The sequence below is a fragment of the Aspergillus tubingensis genome, assembly GCF_013340325.1.
Source record: "Aspergillus tubingensis WU-2223L DNA, scaffold_4, whole genome shotgun sequence".
Taxonomy (NCBI): domain Eukaryota; kingdom Fungi; phylum Ascomycota; class Eurotiomycetes; order Eurotiales; family Aspergillaceae; genus Aspergillus; species Aspergillus tubingensis.
Genome location: NW_023336278.1, coordinates 877670 through 891340, shown reverse-complemented (window position 1 = coordinate 891340; position 13671 = coordinate 877670). Strand labels below are relative to the sequence as shown.

General features: G+C 47.7%; 1 protein-coding gene across 1 annotated transcript; it reads right to left on the bottom strand.

Annotated features, from left to right (window-relative positions):
- Window positions 1-8342: 8342 nt before the first annotated feature.
- Window positions 8343-9548, bottom strand: AtWU_02851 (SMP-30/gluconolactonase/LRE family protein; the record flags this gene model as incomplete). The annotated part of the gene is made up of 4 exons (XM_035497964.1): window positions 8343-8940; window positions 9013-9159; window positions 9256-9416; window positions 9510-9548. The coding sequence occupies 4 exons, from the start codon at window positions 9546-9548 to the stop codon at window positions 8343-8345; spliced, it is 945 nt and encodes a 314-aa protein (XP_035353857.1).
- Between the last annotated feature and the right edge of the window lie 4123 nt (window positions 9549-13671).

Genomic DNA, 13671 nt, shown 5'->3' with positions numbered 1-13671 from the left:
ACCCGGTGGTGCTGCTTGTTCCCGACTAGGAGGGTATTGTTGGTTGCAGAAAAGACAGAGGAAGAAAGAAATGAGTACTACACGATAGTGACCAGCAGTATACCGGATGTAGTAGTCGTAGGTAGTATGGCAGATTAACAACCGTGCAGATCGCACCAACAAGAAGTAAGATGGATGTTATCTTTAGGTGGAGGTAAAGGGCAGCAGAGGACGAAAGAAATACAAATTATCTATAACGATAAACAAATAAATACGGAGAATGGGAGGGCAAAGAGGAAAAGAAGAAGAGGAGGAAGATGGATAGAATGGAGGGCCAACAGGGACAGGGAGGTGACAGTTGGAAGAACGGACAAGAAAGGAAGAAGTCAAGCCAGACTGTCCAGGAACGATGATGATTTATGATGAGGATTAGTTATTCTGATTATTTTCTCTAGGCATGGTTTATTATTATTATTGCTCGCGGACGGCTTTCCCGTAGGAGGGAGCAGAGACGATCGTAAAGTAACCTCGAACCGTTGTTGACAGCATCATTCGGCGGTGTGAAACGAAACGACAGTGAAAATAAAATAAAATAAAGATGGGGATTAATCGAAAATCAGAATAATAAAAAATAAAATCAGAATAAAAAAAAATAGAAATAAGAAAAGAAGAAAAAAAAAAATAAAAATAAAAATAAAATCCTAATCGATCAAAAAGAAAAAAAAACTGATTGCTGGGATGAGATGGGCGGGGGCGACAAAAAACAAGAGTGGGTGGGACCCCATGAGTTGAACCCAGAGACGTGGGAAGAGGAGACAACTAAGACAAGGACCCGAAGCCGACTTGCATTGGGCGGATCGCGCATGTCACAACAGTGAGATAATGAAAAAGAAGAAGAAAAAAAACAAAAATTTAAGAAAAATCTAAAAAGGAAGACTAGTTACCAACTCCGAGTGAGAGGAACAAGAAACAAGAGAGTACACAGCACGACCGGCATGCTTAGGGGGGAAGAAGAAAGCAAGCAAGCAAGCAAGATGGCAAAGTGTATAAACTAAAGTAGGAAAAGAGAGTTTCGAGGTCAACTTCCAGTGGCAGGTGTATCCATACCGACATGGGTGTGTGTGCCTTCTTACATACATACATACATACATACATACATCTTACATACATGAATACATACCGAGTACCTCGCCATAACCTCCTTCCGGTCAGAGGTACTTACATTCGACATACATACATCTCAGTCATACATACGTGGAGACTCTTGTTTCCCTCCCCTTCCGCCCCCCGACAGCCTGGCTTAACCCAGGCCTGGTTGGTAGAGTAGGGCCTACTACCTATCCTGCAGCCCATTCTCATGATCATAATAATTATTGTATTATTAATATCATATATATAATATGTCGACTGTATTATTATTGATCTATCGCGCCCACCATCGAAGCACCTAATCTACTTGCCGTCTTAGTACCCAAAAATACGTACTTGTTGAGAAGTTCGAAACTCGGACCTGACTCGTACTTAGCAGGGTGATACGGACATACATGCAGATTGCATACTTTAGATTAGGTAGTAGGACCTGGACAATGATACCCGGTGGCCAAAAGTACCAATTTGAATAGTAATAAAAAGAGAAAGAAGATGAAGAGAGGGGCTAGTGGAGGCAAGTCAACGCCATAGATGAGAGAGACTCGGGGGTGACGGAATCTCACTGCACTGGAGCTGCTGGGCTGGGAAGCTGTTCCCAATATAGTTGTTGGGTAGGAGGTAAACTAGTCATGAAGAGGAAAGGGTCTCTAGTACTACTATTTTGCTCAGTAGTAGTGGATCATCATCATCCATCATCTTGTCCAGAATAATCGCTGACGAACGTGGATATGATTTAAAATGGGGAAAAAATAATCTCTCAAAAAGTATAACAGTTAGCTTACTGCGCTATCAAAAAAAATTGGGGAGGTGCTATAGGGATGGGGACTCCATGCCTAGACTACTACTTGTAGACAAACCATTTACACACACTCACCCACCACTGCCCCAAGTGAGTTGGCCATCTTGGAGATTGAACTTTCCTCTACTTGCCGAAGCAGGAAATCTACGAGAGAGCGCGCCGCCTCGGGAATGGAGCTATTAATTTTCTCTGGGTAGTGGATTAGGGATCCCACGGGATCCTTTCACAGCCCCAGCTGGCTGGCCGAGCGAAGCGTGCATTAATTTACTAGGCAGACAGACAGACAGACAGACAGAATCCCAGGTATGTCAGTAAAAAGACTGCTAACTAACTAACTAACTACCTGGCCAACAAACGTAACCCACTAACAACGAGCTAGTGAGGTCACTAGAGGCAACTAACACCGGCCTTGGGGCTGGGGAAAAGGTGCAGGTCAACCGGAGCGCTTAAACTGGGCGCGCCAGCACTATGGATCAGTGGAGGCCCTGAAAATACCTGCTTGGTACTTTACCGATACCGACCGATTCAGCCGGATATCAGGCTGTGTCGGGTTCCTTACGGTACCCGGGAGGTATACTGAAGGTATCTTTCTTCCGTTACTTTACGCCATACTAAAAGCACTCACTCACTCACTTCCCGCGTGTACTTACCGCCTTAAAGTGCCATCAACTCACTATCAGAGCATACAGACTATTCAACCGTCGACCCCATAGCTACCATCTACTAGACTGTAGTAATCTATACAGAGCCTCTAAGCGTGAAATCATGCCACTCGAAGCAGTATGACTAAGTCACCGGTTTTTCTCGGAAGGATTTCACCTCCATTCCTACCATATGACGATCTCAAACTAATCACTGCTCAAGGTTTTGGTGCTTCGCATTTCGTCTCCACGGATTTCACTTGCCAATCCACATCTCGATACTGATAGACTTCGGGTGTCGCTCGCAGCCCCAACAGCCCCAACTATATCTTGTTAGCTAAGTTGAATGATCAGCACTTATGAGATAGTTTGTTGCACGAGTGACATGGCTGGGTCGAACAAATGGGCTTGTACCAGTTAGGGAATACATCCACCTCCAAGGTGAAAAAAACAGCCAGAATGGACGGAGTCTTGACCGAAAGTAGAGAGAGGGAAAAGGGAAAAAAAAAAGGAAATATTTTCGACGAAAGACAACTACAACAAAAAAGAAAAATCTGAAAAACCGGAAAAGAAAAAAAAAAAAAAAAAAGAAAAGAAAAGAGAAAAGAGAAAAGTAAACATCTGGCTAGCTCTAACTCTGAATGAAACCATGTCGTGGCTTTGTGTTGCCGGCTGTTTTAGACCCTCGTTCACCCTCCAGGCGACGCTTATCCGGACGGGTCTTTCCTGCCTATCTACCTAAGACTAGATGCCTTAGCCCCAGAGTAGCTGCCGTGCCAATTCCTCCTAAGAAGCTAAAACAAGGCCCTCGTCTAGTTCGCATCGGCAGATGGGGCGGATGGCCTCGCTTCTCCCACTCAGGACGTCCAAATCACGATGTCTTGCATGCATGCGGGCAACATGCTTTTGCCTTCCTCCCCCCCCAACTGTGGATGACAGACGGGTGACCGTCGTCGTTCCCATGTCAGCTGCTGATCACCGTTGCTTCTCGCCTTTCTAATTCTCAGGTTGCCATCCTTCAGTACACCTCGGGGGTTCTGTCTCCGTTACTTCCTTACCTCGAGGTCGACACTTCCTTATCACAGGGTGTCTTGATAGGCATGTTTGGTGAGCTCGTTTGTCTCAACCTAATGGGTCCTTCCTGGTGGCTTAGCAGAGTCTTTAAAAACTGGGTCTATGGGCTGTAAGGATCTCCTTTCGTTGCACGCAGGCAACAGAGAAGACAGATCATCGGAGAGACTGGCTCGTCATCATCTTACTGCCATCTAAGTGGTCCACGGAGGATGCTTTGTGTTTTCATTCGGACTTTGGTGTCCAGCGAGGTCGGCCCAAAGGCCAAAGAGAAACTGTGGTGTTTCAGCTACGTCATCGGGCATCAATCGCTCTGTAAACACCTCAGAAGCAAATGTGCAATAGATGGCACTTGCTGTATATCCCGCAAACTTCATGGAGACATAAAGGTGTCTTGCCTACCTTGAATCATCAGCAGCATACTCATAGACTCTACATTGCATTGTGACTGCTTCGTTGTAGAGCTTCTTGGTCTCGAAGAATGTTCTCGGACTGTATATGATGTTAGAAGTCACCGGATTCAGGAGATATCCACTTGCAGGCTGCAACACAGCCCAAACATATGCAACGAGTGCAGTTAGCATCCTCTCCCTTCCAGCAGTGATGCTCAAATGCTAGGGTAACCCAGCATGAACACTTGGGTGCTGCAGGCGGAAGCCAACTACTATTAGAGACGGGCGTACAGGCTGGATTGGTGGGATATAACAGAGTCTCCGAAGCTTGCATCATGGTGACCAGGCCACTAAATTCTGAAACTATTGGTGGCCGAGCTAGTCCGGATTGCCGCGTCCTTGACTGTCAGGTGGCTCCCACTTGCTTCGCTTTGTCTTTCGACCATTTCACGACCATCGTACTATCTATGGTAACATTGCCTATACTTTGGGGTTTAGAGGGTATTGGTTGGGGCGGATCTCTGATCTCTGCTGCATGCATGAGATTGAGACACGATGCTTGTACTTTTGAACTTGAGTAAGTGGGACCGCAGGAGAAGTCAGGCAGAAAATCGCAGAAAATAAGAAAATAAGATAATAATGACCATTGGGATAAGGCAAAGGAACAGAAAATAGAGTAAAGTAGGAAAAGAGAGTCTGTAGATCTGTCAAGTACATATGTCGGTAAGGATCGGTGAGCTCCATGCTTCTGCAGAAAGTAGCGAATTACCTGCAGTGAGCTTGGGAAATTTCTCTGCGATCTAGCCGATCCAAAGGGCGCCATTGGCTAGCAGCAGGAAAATTGGTGGCCCTTCCTTCGTTTTCAGTGGGCGGGGCCCCCCTCTGTACTACCTCAAAGGGACTGTTGCTTCGTCTAGCTGGCGCACCCAGCTGAATTGGGATTCCCCCCCTGCTACGGAGTAGTCAATGCCTCCGTTAGTCACTAGAGTATTTCACACGCTGGATGGTTCGCTCTGAAACCCCACGGACGGGCGGTAACCTCGCTAGCCACGGCAAACAAGATTCGATCGCATTCGTATCTCCCTTATCAATACTGAACAAATCATAGCTACTGCCCGTCATTAGGTCATGAAAAAGACGGACGATGATGGTATTGCCGCGGAGTAAGGGTGTATGTCCACCGTGTCGGTATAGGGTAAATTCTCTGGTTATGCGAGCGGCACATCGGTTCTGGAAGCCTCTTCTAGCCAACTGCGGGTCACGCCAACTTGGTCTTCAGATGGTGAGCCAATTCGTGCGAAACTACATGCGATTTAGTGGAAGGTTGGCGGTAAAGCTAGTAGCTACCTGCTATCTAGCTCTTCTCTCTATGGTAGATGAGGTACACACGTTACCTGATTAATATGTGCGGGAAGTGGAGACGAGGTGTTCCGTCCTCAGTTGATTCATCCATCGTGGCGGCTTGACGGGACCAGGCATGGCATGGGATGATGAGACTGATAGCAGACGCCAGTCAGGCCAGCGGTCGGGATCGGAATCATTCTCCGCCTTCCCCATTTGTGTGCTTCTTTTCGTTCATTGTTTGGCCTGGTAATGAAAGACATAAATTTATCCTTGTGGATTCAATTGGTCCCTAAGTAGTCACCTTCTCTGCCATGGTAGCGAATCCCGGCGACTGTTGATTTTCATTTATTTTTTTTATTATTCCTGCCCTGGGCTAAACTATGGCCCAACCCGGCACCGCTCTGTGGTACTAAAAGACACTAGGCCGGGGAAGACCACGGGGACGCAGGCGGAATTGGAAATGGGGACGAAGTGTGAGAGAAGCTGCATTAGTTCGTGCGTTAGCTCATGTTTTAGTCGGAGGAGAGGAGAGGGGGCTTTTCCCAGAGGAGTGGTTCCTGGTTGCGTGCTATTGACGGTTATCAATTTAGACCATGGGGGAGGGACGAATTTCGAGGCAAGCCGTCGGAAAAGGATGGTTTTGGAAGAATAAGGTGGCTTCGGTCTGAATTCTCGAATGTTGGTTTTCGAACCAAGGGGAGAAGAAGGTTGCGAACACGGCACCCTCGGCCATCTGACCTGCCTTCCTTCACAATCCTACGAAGGAAGTGTATCTTACCCAAGGAGGAAGGTGAAGACGGATTATTATTTCGAGAACTTATCAATCACGACGCCATTCGATCCTAGCAATAACAAAGCCCTTTTTCGATCGCCACAGAACCTGCAGTGAATGGTATTGTCTCCTCATTGCTTTTTCCTCCAATATTTTTTTTTTTTTTTTTCGTATTTCATTTTTCTCCTTACCAAGCCTTCCTTCCTAACACCCCACCCTCCTTTGCCTCATTATTTGCTTCCTGCTGGACTGTCAGTCTCCAAGTTGTGATTCGCCTTTTTTCAGTGCCGCTGTAGCCGTCTTCAGCTGCTTGTCAACGGTTATCCTAGTGAGATTTATCTCATCCTGTACTGACCAATATTATCTATCTTCTTTCGCCGTGAATTCAAACCTGTTCGAATTTTCTCTTGACACTGTTTTACTTCCATAGGTTACGGGTCCAGATCGCCCAACCACGGAGTACGCAGGCAGCAAATCTGCGCATCGGAAGGTATCCACTCTGTGCCCTCCGTACTTTCGAACTGCTGGCCCTGCGTCGCTTAGCTGGTATTCTCATGTACGTAAGGATGTGCATACTTACATCTGTACTTATTGAATGTATGTATAGTAAGTGTACAGTCAGGGAACTCAGTAAAAGTACTATTACCCTGCAGAGAAAAAAAAGCAACAATAAGGGGAAAAAGGAAAATACATATACATAGCCAAGTGGCTCCAGTCCATCCACGAGTCTCTCCGTTTGCCTGCCCCTCTGCATAACTTAATAACCTACCTATCATCCACTCACCAGGCCAGGCGGCAATGATATCAGAATAACTGGTATGTTCACATGGAAGGGCTAGCTCCGGCTAGATCCCAGGCCCCAGGGTAAGTGATGGTATTGCCGTAGCGCATATGTGCGGCATATGCATGCAACATGCTTCACACTTGTCACCCACCTTCCTGGGAGAAGTCAAGCGATCATCAAGTTTAGACTCCGGATAGGGCAGGAACCTCTGCATGCGATCTAAAGATCCTGTGAGCTGGATGCCATTGTAGAGGACCCGGAAAGAAGGTAGGTTGGAGGAGGAGAATGGCATTATGGGTGAGAAGTTGTTTGTTTTCTGGCTGCAGCCTGCATGCCTGTTTTATCCTCAGGCATCAATCTTTTCTGGGGCGTACTTTGTATCTACTAAACACTGTGTGTGAATGCATGACTGAATTTACTTCTAGTCATGTCACAATAAGTAGTTGCTAGAATGCTAGAATGTACCTTGCCACTCAGGGCTATACATTACTCCAGTAATAGCCACTGAGATTATTCTAGGCCCATCTTTACCTGCCGAGTGTATTCACGTTCCATCTACTTGCTTGACTCTGGTTACTTTCCCCACAGCCTTCCTCACGCGATGTAGCGGTAAGACGAGTGACAACTTCCACAACAGATCATACCTTCGATTATATCTCTACTTACCTCTCCATTGTGATTGATGATCAATGTACACATTTAGTTCTTCAGTTCAAATAATAATCGACAGACTAATCCTGATAGGAACATTGGCAGGAAAGACAAGGGATAATTTGGAAGAGTAGTCAGCAAAACAATTAGGGGCGAAAAACCAAAGTAAAACAGAAAAGGAAAAGAAAACAGAAAGCAGAAAGCAGAAAGAAGACATACACTTCCAGGTCTGCTGACTTGCGGTTCCCAAAAGTGCCAGTGCCAACTTCTCTGCACCCACCGTTCGTCGATCCGCGGACCTCTCACTTATCCTCCGGTTCCGACACGGCCAAGGCAGCCTTTCATCCTTCTTCATCGGAAAGAACGACAACTGCAAGGATACGTATCTGCTGCTGCCAATATACTTTCAATCCTGATCTCCAGCATGTCTATCACAACATGTAACAACGATGCAGCTATGTTTCACAACATACCCTGTACTGTAACCAGAAGTACCTGATTGCTCCACCTCAGCTCTGTGGGAATCCTGTGGCTAACAGACTCATCATTTTCTTCTGGGCAGACATTACATTTTGGCTCGAACAGTGTCTCAAATACTCATTTTCACGACTATGTTGATCTCTCTACATGGGCACACTGAGTATACGGCTCCGGTCCAAAGGCTCCAACTGGCGATTCCTTTCAAGGTGATAGTTCGACAAGCGGTCAGATCGGCTTATCTTTAGCAGTCAACTAATTGCGCTAGTCTATCGAGTACTACCTATTGTGGGCAGCCTTCAAGTCGAAACTCGTTCTTAGGCTTACCCTTGATGCCGACATCGACTCTATAGAGCCGGCCTCCATACCGGACGGATTCCGGAAGCTGGTCATCATTGGTATCATCCTTGGCAGTCGTGATGAAGAGCTCCGTTCCCACAAAAACTGGACAGGTAATGTTTCGCGTGGGAAAAGTTATCTCGCCAATGACCTTGCCCTCCGGCGAGATACGAATCACCTTTCCACCACCGTAAATAGCACTCCATATACACCCCTCCTCATCGATGGCAAATCCATCTGGCTCCTTTGGCTCCCCAATGTCAAAGAACACCCTTCGGTTGCTGATGTTTCCGGTCTCAGCATCGAAATCAAAGGCGTAAATCTTGCCGGTGGGAGAGTCGGTCAGGTACATAGTGTCATCCGCAGGATTCCAGCCAATCCCGTTGGGAATCGTCACCTGTTCAACCATGCGGTGCAGTTTCATGTCCGGGTCTAACCTGAATATCACACCTTCGTTGACTGGGTTCTGCACCTTAGGATCGTTCATGGCTCCAGCCCAGAAGCGGCCGTGGCTGTCGACGGCCCCATCGTTGAAACGCATTCTGTTTTGATGACGTTCCCGATGAGTCAGACCCCACGAGGAGGATGGCAAGGAAACTGGATTATTGACTTACCTATGCTCCTTGGCCGGATCGTCCCACACTTTCTGAATATAGGACAGTGCGCCCGTGGTGCGGTCAACCAGGGCGAATCCATGTTTTGCGGCTACGACGATCTGATTTTCGCGTGAATCCCCAGCATTCGCAATGTTGGCGGTTACTCTACAAGAGTTCGGAGTATGATATTAGTGTCTTTTTGGGCACCGCTTACGGTGTAATTATCCTGTGGGCCAAGGAGTCTAGCTAGGAGCGACATACCCGATTGACGCAGATGTGTCCATGATCTTCAGGGAGTCGGGGCCTTTGGCCAGGTCCAGAACGTATAGTTTCTGCTCCCAGATATCGACAAAGCGAAACTCATTTCTGGTCTTGTCGTGAAACGGTCCTTCCAATAAGGTTCCTGGTACATCGACATACGGCTGCATACAGAAACCAGTGTGAGGATCAGCCTCCTAGTTCTTACCTCCTTGGGCCGGTCGCCTTCATTAAAAAATAAACGTGAGATACCATACCTCAGAGACCGTCCACTTTTGGTACTGGAAGCCGGACATTTCGATGGCAGGCTGATGTGCAATCCTCAGAACCGGTGGTTCAGATATGGGGTTCAGATCGGGAGCAACCGTGGACTCAGCTGGGTCGAGACCCCCTAGTCAGTTTAAGGAATTTTCGCGGCGGCTAAAACCAGACGATTGCTGGAAAATGGAACCGTTGTGTGAGTGCTGAGGAATCCAGCCCGAAAGAGAGAATCGATAGTCGAAGTCTCATGGGCAGCTTTTCGGGATTGTCCTCGGTTGCCAAGCCCAGTCGCCAGTCGTCCCCGCACGAACCTCATCGAACACTTTTCTGGTTCTTCTCACCTTAGCGTTAGGGAGCTCATGGCTAGTGGGGCTAGCTGGCTTCTGTGTGCGACGGTGCTAGTCTACGGAGTACTATCTACGTACCAGCACTGGCAGTCTGGCAGTCTGGCACTGTCCATCGGGTCACTGCTCCGTGTCAAGTTAGTCGGTACTTTCACCGGTGGGTAGCCCAATCCAGGTGCCACGGGTGCTAATCAAGTCTGGACTAAGCAAACCGCGTCGGTTTCAGCTGAAACTCGGCCTCTGCTCGTCGTGCCAATAAATAGACATAGTGTCTCATCGGAGGTTCGTGTCTCCCACGGCTCAGGAAAGTACTCCAAAGGTCCAAACACCCGGCTCGATGGCATTTTCACTATTGAGACCGCCGGGATTTTGGTGGATACGATTATTGAAACCCACCATCCAGGCGCAACTCCACCCAATGGAGCTGACTATCACCTGTCATGTGAATTGGAATCAGCTATCTGGACCAACAGTTTCGTCACAGCAAACGTGGGAAAACTTATCGAATGAATGCCCAGGAAAAGCAAAGACGAGAAGGAAGAGGAAGCCAGGTACCCACCGGCGAATGCGTTTGATCGGGCTAATTGAATGGAGTCTCACCATGACGCCAGCCAGCCTTGGTGCTGTCAGTGACAGGGTGCGGCAGGCTTCCCGTGTTCCGCCTCATTTGTTCCAGACAAGGGTCGCGGTGGAGCAAAATCACATACGGGGCGATGTTACGGACAAATAGGAATGCACCCGGGGAGACCTCTCCTTGGAGCATTGTGGCAGTCTGGAAAATATGGCGACAGCCAGTAGCGGTTTAGTTTAGGGCTTAAAGCAAGCTGCGCGACAGAGCAGGATCAAGCAATGTGAGTCCCGGATCTAAAAGCGTTCCTTGGATGCAGACACGGCATATCCGCCCAGGGTCCCAAATTTCGGAATGATGTGGAAGATTTCCCTACCAGTTGGAGGCCAGCCTTCTGACTTACAGCCGTTACAAACGACAGCTCCCCTGCACTGACCACCCAATATTCCTAAAAATTGGATCTTACTGGTAGTATACCTACCTTGTCCAAAGGTCGCGACTAGTTACATTCTACAATGTGTGTCGTGCCAAGAAAAAAAGGGCATTAAGTAAGAAAAAGAAAGCAAAAGAAAAAGGGAGACCCAAAAAAAGCAAAAAAACGAGTCAGAGAGATGGATAGTAAAGGAGCAGCTACAGTATTCCTAGATTGCGATTCCTTCGGGACTGCGCCAACGCTAGGCAGGATCCTCGCCTATGGTTTGGCAGACTTACGTTGCTTTTGCTGGCTAGACCGGGTTACTCTAGCTGACCTAGTGAGAGAGTTGCAGCACAGACTGAGACTTTGTGACTGCCCCCATCCAGGCGGTCTAGCAACATGGCTATTGATGAGCGAGACTACACGCCGGCAACTTAACGACGGAAGTGACCTTGATCTCCGTCTATCTGGGGTGATCGTCGTCATAGTGCTAATCATGTACGAAAGAAGTAAAAGAGGGTGATAAAGTCACGGTCGGTTGATGGGGGGCGTTGGCCACAATCCGCGACGCTGCATTGATTGACGGTCGGACGGCCCAACATTGGGCCATCGACGGTGCAGATATACGAACGAACGGAGTCGGCCACACAACCTTAATAGGTCATCCAGCGTAGCCAGGCGGGGGGAAGAAAGCATTCGACCAGCTCAACGGTGATGCATCAGTTGGGCGGGCAGACAGTACCTGCAGGAGGCAAACACGACCGATATTTCGAGCCAGTGTTCGGTGGATCACTCAAACCAGCAATGTGTCCGCGAAAAATGCGGTGTACGGCAGCAGACTGGATGCGGCGTGTCATGTCGGTCATATCGGTAGCTGGAAGACTCTAGCCAGTGGGTATAGGTTTAGGTGGGTAGTGGGCTGTGGGCAAAGAGCCGGCGGCGCGCGGGCTTTGGGGGGGAAGAGGGGGATATCCCCGACCGTTGTAAAGTGAGTGGTCACATTGAAGAGAGGGGAAGGATGAAAGGAGGAAGGAGGGGGGTGTGATGCCGCATGGCATGTTGAGATTGAAGATGGATGTACTTATGTATGCAAGTGTGTCCAGATTTAGTTCTCTCCGCGCGCGGTGCGATTGCAGGCGGCGAGGAGCAGCGATGGGGCCGCACGGCGCGAGGCCTAGGCAGCCCTCACATGATCGATTCTTCATGCACGACAATGTAACTTTACATGGCGGGTGCAGGTACGGGGCCCTGCGGTATGGTATGTATGTATGTATGTATGTATGGTATGTTTGGGTGTCGGCTTACGGTAAGTATGGTATTTCCATTACCCAGAAGGAAAGTTGTTGACTATCAAGTAGGAGAATCCATGTCGAGCACTGAATCCTCTTGACAAAGAGGGGGAAGGAAAGAGTAGGAGAGAGACTGTATACGCAAGTGTCTGAGCAATCCCATGTCATGTGTGGCGACTGGGAAGACAGACAGGATCAACCCTGATCAGCCAGCTAAGACCCCCTCATCCTCTCTCACACTCTCTCTTCCTTCTCCCCGGAGCCAGCAACTCCGGCAAACCCATGCCCAGCATGCTCCAACCTAGCTAACCACCTACTAGTTAGAGTAAAGTAACTCCTGTAAGCCCCGACCCCAGTTCCAGTCCCAGTCGCAACCCGCCACGACAGTCACGACACATGGCTCTACGTTCGCAATGCAGCTAGCTAGCCCCCCAGCCCAGCCAGCCAAAAACCAAATCCTCCGTCCATCCTTCTGCCTATCTCCTCTACTACTAGTTAACCTGGTAGGTACCTAACCTGCCTGCACATTGCCCTTCCCCTCCCTCCTTTCCTACCAATGGCGATGCACGGACACGTGAATTCGACAAATATTTGACGCTTGGCTGATGCTCATTGGGTATTGGCTTTATGTATGTGGCTTTTTTGGGTATTTCTTGCATTAGGTTGGGGGTGGTGCTTGCTGTGTGTTGGCATTAGTGTCGGTGGGAGTAGTTGCTGGGAGGGAAGTGTAATACTTACTAAGTTGGTAAGTGGTAGGACCATGTTCTATCCTGAGGTAGTAAGTAGTATGTAATGAAAGTATGTGTGGGTTGAACAAACATGAAGTTAACTGTTTGAGTTTAATTAACTTGATATGATGATACTACACTATGATACTTGCTTGGGTTATGAATGATCCATGTTGCTGGTGGGTATATATCTGTCAACAATTATGACCTACCGAGGCTTAATGTAAACCTAATAGTGGCTCCTAGCATCTTATTATCAAGCAGTTATCAGTTTGATTAATGTTTAGCATATTTCTACCCGCAATAACTACCTAGCCTAGTAACTAAGTCCAGTAACAGTGATAGTTAATTTCGTTTCTTCAACTCCCAACAAACAAACATTCGTTCTATCAATCAACCACGCAAACACACATACATACCTACATATATGTATGTATGTATGTAAATAAGTGTCTTCCATGCAACACACAAACATGCACGCACAGTGCAGTAAGCAAAATTATATTAGACGTATATGAATCAGACGACATAAACTTCTTCCAAATGAACCGATACATGCATGCATACTCCGCTTACAACTTCTAAATTTCTCATCGGAAGATATTCTCAACTTCAATACTCTTACTCTAGTGTTTGTTTGAATGCAACACAGTTTGCTTTCTTGACTGCAGTGTCTTAGATATAATCCTGTGCGTCATGAAAAGTGCAGTATGCACTGTAGGATGTGAGGCAGATAGAGAAGTTCGAAGCGAGGATTGTGTTTCCGGATGTAGTTAGTGGCGGGTTCATATATGACTTTGATTGGGATGATGAT